This window comes from Branchiostoma floridae, chromosome 1, assembly GCF_000003815.2.
Source record: "Branchiostoma floridae strain S238N-H82 chromosome 1, Bfl_VNyyK, whole genome shotgun sequence".
NCBI classification, from domain to species: domain Eukaryota; kingdom Metazoa; phylum Chordata; class Leptocardii; order Amphioxiformes; family Branchiostomatidae; genus Branchiostoma; species Branchiostoma floridae.
In genome coordinates, this window is record NC_049979.1 from 6,380,989 (window position 1) to 6,398,078 (window position 17,090).

At 40.8% G+C, this 17,090-nt stretch overlaps 2 protein-coding genes across 2 annotated transcripts; one reads left to right on the top strand and one right to left on the bottom strand.

Annotated features, from left to right (window-relative positions):
* Positions 1-1,931: 1,931 nt before the first annotated feature.
* On the bottom strand, positions 1,932-4,159 carry LOC118425034 (gem-associated protein 8-like). Its single transcript, XM_035833852.1, has 3 exons — positions 3,776-4,159; positions 2,454-2,864; positions 1,932-2,151 (listed from the first exon to the last, which is right to left on the bottom strand). Exons 1-3 carry the CDS (start codon positions 4,059-4,061, stop codon positions 2,003-2,005), a joined length of 846 nt encoding a protein of 281 aa, XP_035689745.1. The 5' UTR covers positions 4,062-4,159; the 3' UTR covers positions 1,932-2,002.
* A 953-nt stretch (positions 4,160-5,112) lies between these two features.
* Positions 5,113-8,760, top strand: LOC118428725 (kelch-like protein 11). Its single transcript, XM_035838892.1, has 3 exons — positions 5,113-5,221; positions 6,262-6,430; positions 7,234-8,760. Exons 1-3 carry the CDS (start codon positions 5,165-5,167, stop codon positions 8,742-8,744), a joined length of 1,737 nt encoding a protein of 578 aa, XP_035694785.1. The 5' UTR covers positions 5,113-5,164; the 3' UTR covers positions 8,745-8,760.
* Positions 8,761-17,090: the final 8,330 nt, after the last annotated feature.

Below are 17,090 nucleotides of genomic sequence, written 5' to 3' on the forward strand. Positions count from 1 at the left end.
TTGGCTAGGACACATCAAGGAGGTTGAAAGAGGGGACACATACATGATCAGCCAATGTTGCCCAACTAGTCACAGTAAGTGGGTAGCTGTCATCAATTAGCTAACCTTTGGAGAAAATAGATTCAATAGGTTACACAATCAATAGGTTAATAGGCTTAAAAGAACATTCATATATTTTTCAGACATCTGTATTTGATTAAAAAGTACTCCACCTATCTATGTGTTGGTGTTTTTTTTTCTGTAACTTTTTTTTCCCTATCTTTTCTAAACAGACCTTTGTAGTACAGACAACACAACTAATGTCTTGAATGGAGATGCGCAGTCATCATTAAACTACAGCATGATTTGTTTATTCGTTAGCATAAATGACAAGATAGTCAAGTCCATATGGTAGAGAGTAAAACAAAAACACTGTCTTGTAATAAGTTCTGATACATTCACCAATGTTTTTTGGCTTGCTAGTATTTTGAACTACACACAAACTAAAGGCTAAAATTAATTAATTCATCAAGGAGAAAAAAAATTGAAGCATCCAACTAGGGCATGTGTAACAGAGCAACCAAAGGTGGTCTAACTTGTTGGACTTATGTGACTGTCTTTTTCCTGGGATTTAATCAAGGATATTTACACAGCACCATACATAACAGAAAGGCAAGTCTGCCACCCATCTGTTTTTGTCATCTGTAAGTGACCTGTATCTTAGACTGAGTAGACTGTGAGTAGACTGCAATGTACATAAATTTTCCAAATCACAAGTGTGAGTTCATTTTTACACTTATTTGCAATGACACATGAAGATATAAAACTAAGAAATGTTATTCAGACTTGGATGCAGCCACATTTGACTTCTGTCAGAGTCAACTGTATAATAAAGAGTTACTGCTAGGATCCCTGAGGTTCACAATATAGCACTAAGTTACAAACTCATATGGTATCATAGTCACAATTCAATTGCATACTGGGATACGAACTTTAGCTGAAAATGACTAGAATACACCTCTTATGCAGGTATTTCACTGGGGCATGCCTGATGGTCACTGTTTGCTAATGTCATTTGCCAATTGGTTGTGACCTGGTTGCCAATGGATGACAATTTGTTGCCAGCACTCCCATTCTCTTAAATTTAAAAAAAAAAAATTATTCTAAGTTAAAATGTGGTAAAATGCAGACAATGGGCACAAATGAAATGCCAAAATAGGGGCCAATAGGCACCAATGGATGCAGACAAGATGCTAACAGGCACCATAATTTTGCAAAATATAATGCCAGTTTCAAGGTTTGTGTGAACATTTCATGAGAAGCTCAAATCGGCATGTGGGCCGCTTTCCCTTACTTACCGGTATATGAAGGAAGAGGGGTCAAACAAGGGTATAACAAAAGTTTTTCAATCACAACACCTCTCTTTCTGATGCATTGTCTTTTGATTCAATGCAAGGAGGTTGAAAGTTTCAACCTCCTTGTTCAGTGGTAACACTACAATTTTTAATAAGATGTCATTGTGACCGCAAGGGAAAATTTTCCGAAAGGGAAAAAACTTCCCAAAGTCTTCACAATTTCTTGTTGCCAACAGGCACTGTCCAGTGATGTACCCTGTGTTGAACTTACCTTAGAGCAGAGGCGTTTCAGTAGGTTAAAGGAGTTCAAAGGACTGATTCTGAAGAAGGACTGATTTTAATCTAGTGAACTTTCCCATAGTTGAGAACTTATGTTGTATCATGCATTGTTGTTATTTTGTGACCATGTATATGCTATTTATGTCGGAGTGAAGTTTGATGTACCAGGGTCTCCTGAAAATCAGGGCGCCCGCCCTGAGTGAGCACACCTGGCTAAATAAATAAATGAATGAATGTTACTGCAAGATTGTCTACAGGCCTGTTACCTGGGATGGGTAAAAATCGATTTGGATGTGTTATGGCCAATGTTGCCTTTACAAACATTTGTAACAGTTGTAACAGGTACAAATGTTAGTATTCAAAAAGTAGCAGAAAAGGAAAACTTGACTCTACAGTTTGAGTGGGATAGTTGGCCATAGTTTGGGTTGTTTGAGGTCACAGCAGGCATCAAACGCCATCTGTATGGCAGTCTCCAGACCATGGATGACTGGTGCCCGTATGCCATACAACCGCTTCATCTCTGCTTTACGCTGCTGACCTGGGACAGGAGATTGAAAAGACTAACATCTTAGAATATATTCTATACATTCAGGTAGATAAAACATCAACAAGTACAACTTACTACAAGCCATAATTAGATTGTGATGAACTTATAGCACTGGTACTCGCATACTCATAATAAGTATCAATATGAAACAAAACACAGATGTGTTTAAGTATAACACACTGCATAAAGGAGATATGCTTAAGGCCATAAACATAAAGCAGATGTTCAAAAATTACTGTGTGCCTGTTGTACACCACAGAACAGATTTTAAAGGTCATTTTAAGTTAACTGACCTGGCTGTTGAGCTGGAGCCTCAGTTGTAGTCCTGCCAAACTTCGGCAATCCCAGCTTGTCAGCCTCAATATAATCCTCCTCCATAGCAGCCTGCCTGGCAGCCTCCTCCCTCTGTCTCCTCCTCTCCTCGCGATGTCTGGCTGTCACTGCCATGAACTCTCGGAACTCGGGAGAAATCTCCGGGACTTCACTGTTCCCTGTGTCACTGGTGGTGTCCATCGTGTCCGTATCACTGTGCTTTGCCACATTCTTCCTGTTACGCTTCTTTTTGTGTTTCTTACGTTTAGTCCTTTTACGCCGTTTCGCATTTGAGCTCAGACTGTCTTTCGAAGCACTTCTTCTGTCCCACGAGTGACGCCTCCTTCTGTAATGATTGGTCCTTGCTTCACATGGTTCCATTGGAGCATATCCTGAAACAGTGAAACTGTGATGTTATCAAAAAGACAAGAATAGCATGGTACATACCAATTTCACCATGATGATCCTATAACAGGTACACAAATCCATTCTATTTTCTCAACATAAGTTATTGCAAGCATATAGTCATTGTGCAACCAAGCAAATATATGCAGGGTTCTCCCCAGAGAGTGGAATAAGGGAGGCCCTCCACTATACTCTCAGCCAGCTCCACTATACTATTTTTCAAATTTAGTGTGTTTCTTCCCTATTTTCTTTGTTAGTTTTGCTAAAATTAATGACAATTCACAGATTTTTGTACCAAGTGGCATCACTTTTCCAGTCAGCATTGTCTGCAAAAACTTGTGAATGAGCAATGATCAAAACAATAGTAGTTTTGCCACTTCACAACAAAGGAATAACAACAGTATATTATACTTGTAGTATTTGACACCCTCTGTCATTGCAAAATGAAGCCATTTTCATGAAAGTGCAGCGCGTTGGTGCGGGTTATTTTTGCCAGCCCCTCCACTATACTAAAAAATTCTGGGGAGAACCCTGATATGTGTAGTACTGAAGGGAAAGACTAATTTGATTGATTGTTGACACCTGTTGAGAACTGTTACATGTACCAATGATACAGCAATTTGTAATGAATGAAGTTCAACTGCTACCAGTTTCTTCAAACCCTTGACCAGATTTTGGTACCCAGCAAAGTTTGACAGTGGCATGAGTGGCTGATACTGTAAATGCTATAAGTTCACAGGGATTTAATTTCGTGGTAGCGGGTAAAAGAGCATTTCATGGTGGTTTTAAAATTGTGGCAGCACTATGCACTAAGTTCGTGATGAAGTGGCCACCGCTAAAACTGCAAACATTAAACCACCACGCAAGTTTCTGCATTTACAGTATCATGAAGTCTCACCATTTTGCATGACATGTTGCCACACTGCCTGGACCTGTGCTGGTGCCTTCCTGTGCTGCTGGTACCAGCCCATCATGCTGTGCCAGTGCTGCCAGTACTTGTCATATCTGGGGTTATAGTGCCAGTGTTCCTCCCAGCTCCCCTGCATGGTGGGACCACCGTTATCCTCCGACACACTGTCGTCTACAGTACTGGGTTCCTCGGACAAGTTTTCTACCTCTTCAGCAGAGTCTTCTTCCTCTGAATTGTCTGCCGTCTCCTCTCCTGGTAGGTTCAGTTCCGCCATGTTTTACAGACAGGATGACCTGGCCTGGTCAGCTGCTTTGAGCTACTCCTAGACTGGACAGCAGGTCACCCATACATCATGCTGGTGTGCAGTTGTTTGAGGGATGTTTCTGTAAGGCCTAATAAACAGAAGCAGTCACAGATTATTACATCTATCTAAGATCCAGAGGGTTAGATCACGCAGCGAATTTTTTTTCTTCTCAAAACTCCTCAAAGCGCCCCCCTCCCCTCCACGTCCCCAATGGCTTTAAAGGCTCTAACATAATAAGATATGCATGTATTATCATGCAATACAGTAAGAGATGTCCTTTCGGTAAGTTTATGCCCGTTTAGGACGGTAAAAGAATCAGAGAGTACGTACAAACCTCAAGAATACCCTGGCTTTCAAAGTTTTCCGTGCGTCCAGTAGCCGTCTGAAATCGTTTGGGGTCATCAGGGGAGCTTACTTTGCTACAAAGGGGTGAAAAGGAATTTTATATTCTCGTGATATTCATGTCAGTGGGATAAATTGAATAATATAAGAATACTTTGGACATAAAAAGTTCCTGTTTTATATTTATTAGGTAAATTTGTTTCTGTTTTTTGTTTTGAATCATAAAGCTTTTTTTGTGTGTGTGTGGTGTTAACAATAGATTCATCTTATAACCTTTAACCTTTGATCCGTCTTTTCTTGTCCTGACAGGACCTCACCAAGGAGTGCCCGTTTACAGTAAGTTTGCAACATTTCTTCGGCGTTAAACTTCCTTCATGTGATTGGGATCTGTTAAAGGGAATGTTTTCTGCGATTTTTGGATAATCGAGGCAGGTCATCGTGCATGCACTGGACTGCAGACTGATATAAACCGAGGGTCAACGAACGTTACAGAGCTTTGCAGCACCCGTCACAGTAGCACTCGAATCTATTTTTGTCCAAAAATATTTGACACTCAAACAAATGCCCTGTGCCATAGCATAGGGTGCTGTTTTTGCATGATGTACACTAAATACTGATCACCAGTACATTTGTATCTTGTTACAGGAGCGACATTGACGAAAATGGACCCAATGGCTGAGTTCTCCAGTGAACCTGTACGGGAATTCTGTACCAGTGACCACCCTGGAAGTATGTTGCAGAACCTAAAGGAGCTGAGAGACACTGGCACCCTTTGTGATATTACACTGGTATGGCAACCTGTATATTTATTGGGTGTCATTGCTATGCAGCGTCACACAGTGCAGATCCAATAAGCTTGTTCACCATTATGGGCGTATGACGAGATGACGTCATACGGGGGAATTGTGGGCAAACCACGCGATGAACACCGCGAGATCTTGCGAGAACCAGAGTAAGAACTCCAGATCTCGAACGAACTAAGAGAAACAGGACGTCCCTGAACCAGCTCTTCACCCATCACCGTCTCCTTCGCGCCATTTTGAACAACCGCCGAACATCTTGTGGGATGATCCAATAAGCTTGTTCACCATTCCAGTGCGCAGAAACATTAGCTTGGTATCCAGTCGTATTATAGCCCGTAGGTCTCTTCTGTGAAGTATTTGCGGAGAGGACGGAAGAGACTCAGGAGCTATAATACAGCTGGATACCTGGCTACAGTGTTATGTGGGTAATATGTCAAAGGTGAAGGCCAGTGACTTGTAAAGAGTTCTTGTCTTGACCATTGTTACAACTTGCATAACAATGCCCCTAACAGTTAAATCTATGTTTTCATTATGTCTCAGGAGCCTTCAACTTTGGCATATTACCTGCAATTCATATCCCTGCATGTGCACACTCAGAATAGTGAATGACCTTTTGCATCTGTATACTAATCTGTGCAAGGTTACATTTTCTCCAATGCAATCAAAGAAAATACTTGGGGATTATATCAGCTGATTGTTACGCCATATGAATCAGTCCTGTTTGGGAACTAGTGGAGCCAGAGCACTGATGTTGACAATGTCGTGTGATATCAGGGTCAAATCGGTGGACTGGGTGGAGAAAGTTTATTTATTTTATTTATTGGTTTGGCTGTTCAGAACACACAGCCAGGTCTGCCCAACTAGCCTGTGGCTATTACAAAGGGCTAGACCTGCTGACAAAATCAGAGACAATACATATGGAATTGGACAGAATACTTACAAGATACGAGTTATATGGAATTCATTGGTGTTCCAACCACAAAATATGATGGTTAAAGTTTCCAGCTTGTGTTTGTGTTTTCTAGGTTGTGGGAAGTAGAGAGATATTTGCCCACCGAGCAGTGCTGGCTGCAGGCAGCCGTTACTTTGCCTCCATCTACCGCAGTGACTACACAGAGACGCATGCCAGCAGGATTGAGCTGGGGTCCCTGGACGCTGGGGGAGTTGAGACCGTAGTTCAGTACATTTATACAGGTTAACACTGTACATTACTTAGTCTTAGGCCTAGGAAAAAATGTTGTGTTTCCTGTTTCCATATCTACCCTATGAAAAACCTGCCGGCCCTGGACTTTTTTTTGAGTGGGCAGTGGAGTCACATAGCTTCCAGTTAGAATTTTTATTCAGCCTGCTTCCAATTGAAGTAAAAACACTGCTTGTCCTATCTATTGAAAGATGCACAACATTCAAGTTTGACATTGAAAGGCACTTAGTGCTCTCATGCATTTCAGTTTACTTTGTTCAACTGTATTGCAATATGTCACACTAGAGTTTTGGCCAGCCTAAAAAAAATTACAAGAAAAAAAGATGATCCCTACCTACCAACCTTAGTTTTTTCAGGACTGCAACAGGAAACACAACACTTTTTCCTAGGCCTTACCACTTAAGACCTAGCTATAGATGCAGTCAAGCTTAGGACATAATCAGTACATTTTGAGACCTATTATTTTCCAACTAACTACTCTAGTTATTTCAAGTACACTAGTATTTAGACACTCAGACTTGACCAAAATTGCCTTGCATTTTATTCAGCTATGCACGGGATTCCATTGCTTGCAATCATGAATCCACATTTTTTAAAATGTGCTTTATTAGACTTTAACTGTACCCATACAAATGCTAAAATTGACTGATAAGATAGGTCTTTGTAAGGCTGACTATGGAATAGGGAATCCTTGCCAATTTCCAACAACAAAGAGTAAGATATATTTTCAAAATAGTGCTCTTTCCTCCCCCATTCTGCCTTCAAAACTATAACATGTGTGTTGTCATTGTGACAGGTGTCATCAAACTGACACTGGGGAATGTTCACGTGGTTCTGGCAGCAGCCACACACCTGGATGTGCTCCATCTGAAGGACTACTGCCAACAGTTCCTATCTGACAACATCAGTTTGGGCACATGTCTCAGTGTGTGGGCAGTGGCTGACTTATATGATATGGATGAGCTCAAGGTTCAGGCCCTCAAGTTTATTCTGGACAACTTTACCAAGATTATAACGATGGAAGATGTTCTGGAGCTTCCCATGGAGCGTCTTCTTGAGCTGCTGCTCAAAGACGAACTGTTTGTGGACAAGGAGGAGGCCCTGTTTGAGCTGGTTGTGAAGTGGACAAAGTATGACGTTGTAAATCGTAGGGCCACGTTTCCAAAACTCCTGGCCTCTTTACGTATTCCACTGATGGAACTGGAATACGTCATCAACAACATGAAGTCAGAGCCATTACTGAACGAGTTCCCTGAGTGCCTGTCTCTCACTGATGAAGCAGTCTCATACTTGATGAGACCTCAGTTGTCAGACTTACCTCCAACAGGTCTCAACACAAGACCTCGACTAGGTACTCTCAAGGATGTCATTGTGGTCTGTGGTGGGCAGTCAGAGGCTGTGCTTGAGGATGGCAGCAGGTGGACCATTGCAAATGTGCCGGCCTTGGCGTATGTCATCGATGAAGACCGATGGGTTGATCTGAAGGGAAGCCCCCCACGAAACCCAGTTGAAATGTTTAACCTTTCAGACACCGTCTATGTCGCTAGCAGAGGAAATCATGACTTGAGGGACACCTCCACTCATAGGTACCGGTTCTTCTGTTACAACACAAAGATGGAGTATGGCGCTCGATGGGTGCTGCCCCAGGGGATGGAGCTGGAGCTACCTGGTGTCATGTCCAATATGATGCGAGGTGGCGTGCTGACTGCAGTCACACCACAGGCAATGTTCCTGCTTGATACTTTAGGATGGAACTCAGCCACCAGGTCACACCTCAGACTAATGTTTTGCTTTGACACAATCACCAAAAGATGGCAGCAACTGTCTAACCTACCGGATGACTTGATTGTTGGGTATTTGAAACCACTTGTCATTACGGTGGGAGAAGATCTGTACATTCTTAATGGCACCACTGTATTCAAATACAACCAGAGCCTGGGCTGGACACGTGACTCATTTTACTCTCTTCCTTGGCACGATGAAGTGACAGTACTTCAGACATGGCTGAAGGCAAATTACAGTGGTCAACACTACGGCACCCTCCCAGAGTCATCAGGAGACCTGATGGACATCACTGCACGGATACGTCGAGGATTTCCGGAGCCCAAACTGGAAGGGTGTTCTGTGTGTGTCTACAAGAAGGATATCTATGTTATTGGTGGGCTCAAGGACTATTTTATGGTGGACACGGTGTACAAGTATGACTGTAAGGAGCAGCAATGGCACAAGCTGTGTAAACTGCCCACTCCACGCTCCTGTGCCATGTGTTGCTATGCAAAGTTGCCATACAAAGCCGTCATGCACTGACCATTTTAGAAGCCCTTTGAGACTCTGAGACAGCTGAGAACTGTAGTGACACAACACAATTGCAGACTTACTGTTGTTGAAGACCTTGTTTTTAAATTAGAAGGTTGGTCAAACTGGTGTTTTTTTTTTTTTTTTTTTTTTTTTTAACTTTTTTTTATTTTTTTTTTTATTATTTTTTTTTATTGTCAATGATGAATAATAATACAGAACAACGCAGAGCCTCCATCCCTTACATATCAAGACATTATGTACATATCATGTAGCTGTTATTATGTCATTATACTCGTTATCATTTTAGTTATCAAATCATCACATCGTATCAGTTTACCATAATATTATGTGTAACACATTATATCATATATGTAACACATTATATCATATCATTATCATAGTTTACCTCATATGTGAAAATTGGGTCATTTATACATGTCAACATTTCAAACAATTATTATAACATTATCATCATTTTAGCATTATTATGTAAATACATCGTACCATCTTATCATATTATTATTGTAACAAAATCAAATTAAACACAAGGTTCCCCACTTACCCCGATGCTTCTCCAGCTTTCCTCTCCGAGATGCAATAAGACGTTCCGTTTTTTCAAAAGTAGATATCAGTTTTTTAAAGGCCTGGAAGTTTATTGTTTTTAAACGTCTACACCTGAAAATGAAAACTTTGCCTAACAAAATAATTAAATTTTTTAGGGGGGGCGTATCTTGACATGTATCTCCAAATATGATTATAAAGGGGTTAAGGTTACAGTCTATAGAAGTTTGTACTTGTAGCCAACTCTCTACCTCATTCCAAAAAGGTACTACGTGTGGACACTCCCAGAAAACATGAATATAGGATTCTACATCATCGTGACAGAAAGAACAGGAGCTAGAATCTACCAATTTCCATATATGTAAAATTCTGTTACAAGGTAAAAATTTGTTGATTAAACGATATTGAAAATATCTAGTACCGGGATCAATAGTGCATCTATATAAATTTGTAAATACTTCCCGCCATGGTATATCTTTATCGAAATAATAAAACCAAGAAAGTCTAGTATTATGTGCAACACTGACCTCGTTCATGGACGTAAGAAAGTAGATATACATGCTTTTGTTGATCTTTATGTTTCGTAACCATTTATAATTTTTTTGAAAGGGTAGGCACACAAGGTCTTTCCGCTTCTCAGTGCTAAGTATTTTTTTCCATTTACCGGGAATAGCTGAAATAAGTTGTAGATATCTATGTTGGTCACAAGCATTTGGGTAGTTTATACTGAACTCATCATAAGACATAAAATTACCATTCGGGGATAGCAAGTCATTTATGAAATAGATATTTCTATTCAGAAAAGAAGTCATACAAACAGTTTTACCATCAATGATAATATTAGAGTTTAAACAAATTACTTGCTGTCGTATATTTGCCGGCGTCGTGGGCTCTACTTGCTTAAATTTGAACCAGGCCATAAACACTTCAGAAAAAAATCCTTTTAAACAAAGGTTTTTCCCCGAAGACAGCTGGTAAAAGGGAAATAAACTATGACTAAGTTGAGGGTGGAAGACTGTTACCCAAGAGGAGAACCACTCGGGATGAGAATAAAGTTTAGGCACCCATGAAGCTTTTATAGAAGTGTTGAATGCACGTAAGTTTTTTAAATTAAGTCCTCCGTTTTCAAATTCATTGTATAATACCTTCCGTGCAACTCGTTCCGGACCGTCGTCCCAAATAAAAGAAAATATCTTCTTTTCATATTCTTTGAAAAAGGAATCGTTAGGGGATGGTAACACTTGAAATAAATTCGTAAACTGGGGAACCACCAAGGTGTTAATAATAACAATTTTACCATACAGGGACAAATATTTATTCTTCATAGGGCGTAATAATCTATCTAGTCTTTCCATACGGGGTTCGAAATTAACGTTTGTGATTAAGTTTAAATCAACAGGGATATTGATGCCTAGAAGGTCGACATCCCCGTCAACCCACTGTATCGGTAGATGGGTGGGCAAACGAAAATTAGATAACTTCAAGGGGCCTAATCGTAATATTTTGCATTTATCTACATTTAAAGAAAGACCTGAGATATTGGAAAAACGCTCTAAATCAGACAACAAGGCATAAAATGACTCTAACTTTGGTTCGAACGGAAAATTTGAATCGTCGGCATATTGTGATATCTTTGTAGTCTTTTCGTATATCCTTAACCCCCGTATGGAATGATTAGACCTGATCTTAATAGCAAGCACCTCCACCGCCACGAGAAAAAGATAAGGGGACAATGGACATCCCTGGCGAACTCCGCGATATAAATTGAAGGGGTCTGAAATGTAACCATTGTTTATAACGCAACTCGCTGTTTTTTTATATAAAACCTTTACCCATTTAATTAGTTGTGGACCAAAGTTAAAGAATTCTAAACATTTAAACATGAAATCCCACCTCAACGAATCGAATGCTTTCTTGAAATCAGCTACAAATATTAACCCAGGTTTGTTCTCTTGATCGTAATGCTCTATTGTATCTAATAATCTTCTAATGTTGTCGCCTATATACCTATCCTTAATAAACCCAGTCTGATCCTCTCCAATTATGTCCGTGATTACATGTTTGATTCTAAGAGATATGCATTTTGAAAGTATTCTCGTGTCACAACCTAAAAGGGTAAGCGGGCGCCAATTTCCCATGGCGGTTGGGTCCTTGTCTATGCCTTTACTGTCTTTTTTGAGTAGCAATGAAATCAATCCTTTTCTTTGAGTTTCTGACAGATATCCATTAACAAACGAATAATTAAAACAAGTTAACATAGGCTTTTTAAAGACATCAAAAAAATTCTTATAAACTTCTACAGGTATACCGTCAAGCCCTGGTGATTTCCCAGCCTGAAATGAATATATTGCATTTTTCAATTCTTCTTCACTTACTAGACCTTCACAAAGTTGCTGTTGCTCATCTGATAAACGTTTATCGTAGTCCTCGGGGAAAAAACCATCACAATTTACATCAGAAAGAGGCATTGGAATATCTTCAAAAGAGTAAAGTGCAGAATAAAAATTAACCTGATCAGAAAGAATGTCTTTTGGGTTACATGTTACCTCACCCGAGGGCCTTTTGAGTCGTTGTATATTTTTTCTTGTATAATTACGGTGGATTAGATTTATAAAATATTTGGTGCACCTTTCCCCCAGCTCCATCCAACGTGATTTAGACCTTAACAAGATACCATTCAGACGTTCATTATATAAAGATTCTAATAACTTTTGTTTATGATTTAATTCTTCTAGTTGGGCGGGTGGGGGAGAGGCGGCACTATCAATTTGACTCTGCAACATATTAATTTCGTCAATAAGTTCTTTTTCTTTCATCAGGTATTGTTTCTTTCTCCAGCTACTAAATTTAATACAGTGACCACGAAAAAAGCACTTCGCCGCATCCCAAACAACTTGAGGATTTGCGGTGTTGACATTATTTTCGAAAAATTCTGACATAATTTGTTTGGTCTGTACAAGAAAAAGTTTGTCATCAAGAAGGGATTGATTAAATTGCCAGTAGCCAGGCCCTCGCGGAAAGTCCGCCGTAACAAAAGACAAGGTGATTAGATTGTGATCTGATCTTAATTTGTCTGCAATAGAACACTTATTAACTCTGTTTAATAATGAAAAGGATATCAGAAAATAATCTAGTCTACTAGCATAGAGCCCCCGACGCCACGTATATCGAACAACATTAGGGTTTCTAAAACGCCACACATCATACAAGTCGAATTTTCCTTTTAGCTCCGAAATAGCTTCTAGTGCGTTAGGGTGATAATTTCGAAGTCGAGCACCTGATCTATCCATGGCTGAATTCTGCACTGTATTAAAATCTCCCACCACAACTAAATGTTCATTACTAATCTCAAGAGTATCTATAGCTTCTTCTAATTCCTTAAAAAAGGACGGACAGTCATCATTTGGAGCATATAAGTTCGCAAGACAAAAATGTAAATTGTCTACCTCGATGTCTAACACAATCCACCGTCCACTTTCATCCGTTTTAACCTGATGAACCTGAACGCTGGCGCTACTCTTTATCAAAATAGCTACCCCTCTTTGATTTGAAGTACCATGGGAGAAGTATATTTGTCCACCCCATTCGTTCTGCCATCTTTTTTCATCTCTTACAGTTGTATGTGTTTCTTGTAGACAATATAAGTGGTAAGGTTTGTCTTTTAACCAGGTAAATAGTCCCATTCGCTTATGGAAATCCCCCAGCCCATTACAATTGTAACTAGAAATTCGACACTCTACCTTAGACATATTCTCTGGGAGTTTAAACGTCTCGGAGAGGAAGCTTGGGTCAGGTCATCGGGGCACAGGATTCTCTCTGGTGATACTGCTGGTACATAACTATAAGTAAAATAAACTAGGGGAACCGTCAAACATAAACATAAAATGGTAAAGCATAATTGAATCAGAATATAAATAATGATAACAAAATAACGGAACAATTCGTACCATAATTCAAGTGAACTCAAATGCAAACTAAGAAATACGTAAACATAAGTAGTGCATCGGTGTTTACCAAATGATAGTTCCATAAAGTATGTAATCAGATTGACAAAATGATACGCAACATAATTTTCTGTTACAAAACATAAACTAATTGTGAACAGAAAGTAATCAAACTGATCAAATAAGTAAGTCATATCCTTCCTATTGAAACTTAAATCAAAGACTGAGTTCACGTCATATTTCGTCTTAATAACAATTTCTGTGGCTGAATCTTTGCATGATTTAATGGAGGCTCTGTGACAATAAAAACAACACAAAAAATAACAAAGAACAACAAGTTTCCTTGGCTGACCCATTTGCCATAAAGAGGACAGCGCTACCCTAGGCTTACATGTTAACTGAACAAGTCAATCGATAGTAAGTAGAAGATCCATGTTTCAAATGATTTCTTTAATTCACAATATATAGATGAACTTGATAGGATGGGAATGTATCGCATGTAAAACAGTCAGCCGCTTCTACATCACAACAGAGTCCAACAGGGGAAGAATCCATCTCATTAGCATAACAAAGCTAGAAACTCGTGTTTTAAACAGGTGAGGATTCTTCCCGTGGAGATCGAGAAAGACTTGTGGATTTCGTAAAACGGCAATTTGACAAAAAAAGTCAATAACAAACTTAAGTGAGTTCTTCGACAGAATCGATACTTTTGGTAGTTTTATCAGCCAAAGTTACCATGATTCTACAGTTGGCATCCACCCATGCGTCCTTGATACGACCATTCTTCTTGGCAGTAAACGCCGCTGAGAAGATCGTCATATTCTCTCTGGTAAGATCAGCTAAGACCAGGAGGGGCCTGTCGTGTTCATCCCGTTTACCCTTGAGTTTACTCCGTGCGCGAAACACGCGGTTCCGGTCCTGCCAGGATACAAACTTGACTAGCATCAGCCGCGAAGCGTTCTCCTTCCTAGTGCCGACTCGGTGCGCTCGGTCGATGCACTGTGGTTGTAAATCCAGGCCCAGTTTCACTCTGCAGAAAGTCACTACCTTGTGTACACACATCTCTCCCGTTTCCTTGTCGACCTCAGGAATGCCACGAATGCGCAGACTATTTCTGCGGGAGTACTGCTCCAAAGCGTTAATTGAGTTACTCACGGCCTTTGATGGGAGGGGGGTAGTCTCCATGTTCTGAATTTTACCTTCCACGGTCTCCATTCTCCTTTCCAACTCCCCCTGGCGTTGAAACATCCGTTCTAAATCTTGGCGCAAAGACTGTACGTCCCTCGCAGTTGCCATGTCTTTGAGTTTTTCATGGACGGGTTGTAGTGCAGCTTCTATGGTGACTTTTATCTCGCCCAACATTGAATTTCCTGCCATTGTGCGCTCACCGGTTAAATGTCCAGAACTTTCCAAGTCGTCGCTTCCAGAACGTCTTTGACGCTTCTTAGACCGTGTTCTAACCATTAACCATCCGTCTGTAGACATTCAATGCGTCGATAAGCGTTAATAACGGATCAGTAAGCGATAGGGTCGGAGCACTGAAAACTCGCTACTGCACCCCGGCCGCCATCTTGAAAAACCAAACTGGTGTTAAAGTGGTGCTCCCGTAATTTGTAAGTTATAACCTCCTTGGGTGGATGTAATTATGATTATGTTAAAAGGTATGTTAGGGATGTGACAAGTCCAGTACTGTGTGTAATTAGTTTTGTATCCTAGAGTTTGAGATCGTGTGACATTTTGATAATAGTATAAGGGGAGACTGGGAGAGTGAATGTAAAATGATCTATACTCTAGGTTCTGCATGGACATGATATTGAGTAAAAAAAACACACACACACATTCATACACACATGGACACATACATTCACACAAAGTTTCACAAACACACATACCAGTGGTTGGCAATGATAACAAAGTACATCTATTTTCTGGAAGAGTTCATTGTTTTCATGCAATTTTGTAACCAGATGTTGTTGGCAAAATAAATTTTTAGCCATGAGCAAACTATTTATTATCAAATGTATTTCAAGATGCATAGATAAGGAAACACACTATATGTTACATTTTTTATCATCAAATTTGTGTATTTCAAGATTGTCAATCGCATGGCCAATACCGGCAGTGATGAATTTAGGAAACAAGAAACTGAGCATGTATCATCATTGTACAGTTATCTTTATAGCTTACAACTGACATGCCTAGATGGTTTATAACTTTGGTTCACCTTTATCCGAGGGTAACCTATATTCGTTGTTTGTACAAAAAACGTATTTAGGGATATAAAGTCGACGGACGGTGGTTCAAACTCAGAACATGTTAAAAATATTGCAAATCTAAAACCACTGTCAGCAGACTTAATATTCCTAAATGTGTTGTTTTAAAGACAACGGATAAAGGTCACCCCACAGATAAAGGTGACCTAGCACTACAGATTATATAAAATTACAGTAAGAATATGTGCAATGTATTTTAACACTTAACAGCTATACAACTGAGCATGTGCCACAGGATATTTCACAGGCTCTACACTTGTGGCAACTTAATCAAGTTTAGATATTCACATGTTTTGTAATGGTCCAATAATATTCCTCATGGTATCCCCCCCATTACATGACTTAAAATCAATGATCTTTTAAATGTACTTAAGGCACGGTTTAAGGTCTTCAACTCCCTTAGGAAGCAAGGTAAAACTGTGGAAGCAATGGTCGCAAAAACTGCCTACAATGAAGCCAAACGCCTTGCTAAGCACGCTGTCTGGCTGGCCAAATCTGCAGCAGAGAAAGAGACTTTTGCTGTCATCAATCCTCAAGGTGCAGATGTGTACCGCATAGCCAAACAGATGGAGCGTTCCAACCAGGACGTTGTAGGCGAAATGTGCGTTCGGAACGATGCAGGTGAACTCTCCCTCAACGACGAGGATAAGATGAAGGCCTGGGTCGAACACTACAACAGGCTCTTGAACGTGGAGTTTGACTGGCCAATGGATGAGCTTCCAGAGGCTGCTCCAGTTGTAGGACCTGCTCCACCAGTCACTACTGAGATGATCAGCAAGGCACTGAGTAAGATGAGGTTTGGAAAAGCTGTGGGCCCTTCTGGCATCAACGCTGAGATGCTAAAGGCAGCTGGCGAGGAGGGCATCGAGTTGACTAGACAACTGACTGAAGCGGTCTTCAGGAACGGAACTGTGCCGGTTGAGTGGGAGAAGAGCATCATTCTCAGTCTCTACAAGGGGAAAGGCGAAGCTCTAGACCGAGGCAACTACAGAGGCCTCAAGCTCACCGACCATGTCATGAAGTTACTGGAGCGTGTGCTGGACTCAGCTATTCGTAAGATGGTCAACATCGACGACCTTCAGTTTGCCTTTGTGCCTGGCAGAGGCACCACCGATGCCATCTTCATTGTGCGCCAGCTGCAAGAGAAGTTCATAGCCGCAAACAAACCTCTGTACTTCGCCTTTGTCGATCTGGAGAAGGCCTTCGATCGAGTTCCCAGAAGGGTGCTGTGGTGGGCACTGAGAAGTCTTGGTGTTGAGGAGTGGGCCGTGAGGGTGATCCAGGCCATGTACGCAAATGCCAGGAGCCGTGTGCGAGTGAACGGACAGTACAGCGAGGAGTTCGGCGTTGGTGTTGGCGTTCACCAGGGATCTGTCCTCAGTCCCCTGCTGTTCATCCTCGTTTTGGAAGCTCTGTCTCGTGAATTCCGCACTGGAGTCCCCTGGGAGCTCCTGTACGCAGACGACCTGGTGATCATCGCAGACACCCTGGAAGAATGCATCGCTAGACTGAAGGCATGGAAGTCGGGCATGGAACGCAAAGGCCTGCGGGTTAACATGGGGAAGACAAAGATCATG

Coding starts and splice junctions, on each gene's coding strand:
- LOC118428725 (XM_035838892.1), top strand. CDS start 5,165: ATGTTGCAGAACCTAAAGGAGCTGAGAGACACTGGCACCCTTTGTGAT. Junction 5,222..6,261: donor CCCTTTGTGATATTACACTG/GTATGGCAACCT, acceptor TGTGTTTTCTAG/GTTGTGGGAAGTAGAGAGAT. Junction 6,431..7,233: donor AGTTCAGTACATTTATACAG/GTTAACACTGTA, acceptor TCATTGTGACAG/GTGTCATCAAACTGACACTG.
- LOC118425034 (XM_035833852.1), bottom strand. CDS start 4,061: ATGGCGGAACTGAACCTACCAGGAGAGGAGACGGCAGACAATTCAGAG. Junction 2,865..3,775: donor GCAACATGTCATGCAAAATG/GTGAGACTTCAT, acceptor TCACTGTTTCAG/GATATGCTCCAATGGAACCA. Junction 2,152..2,453: donor GGCTCCAGCTCAACAGCCAG/GTCAGTTAACTT, acceptor CTCCTGTCCCAG/GTCAGCAGCGTAAAGCAGAG.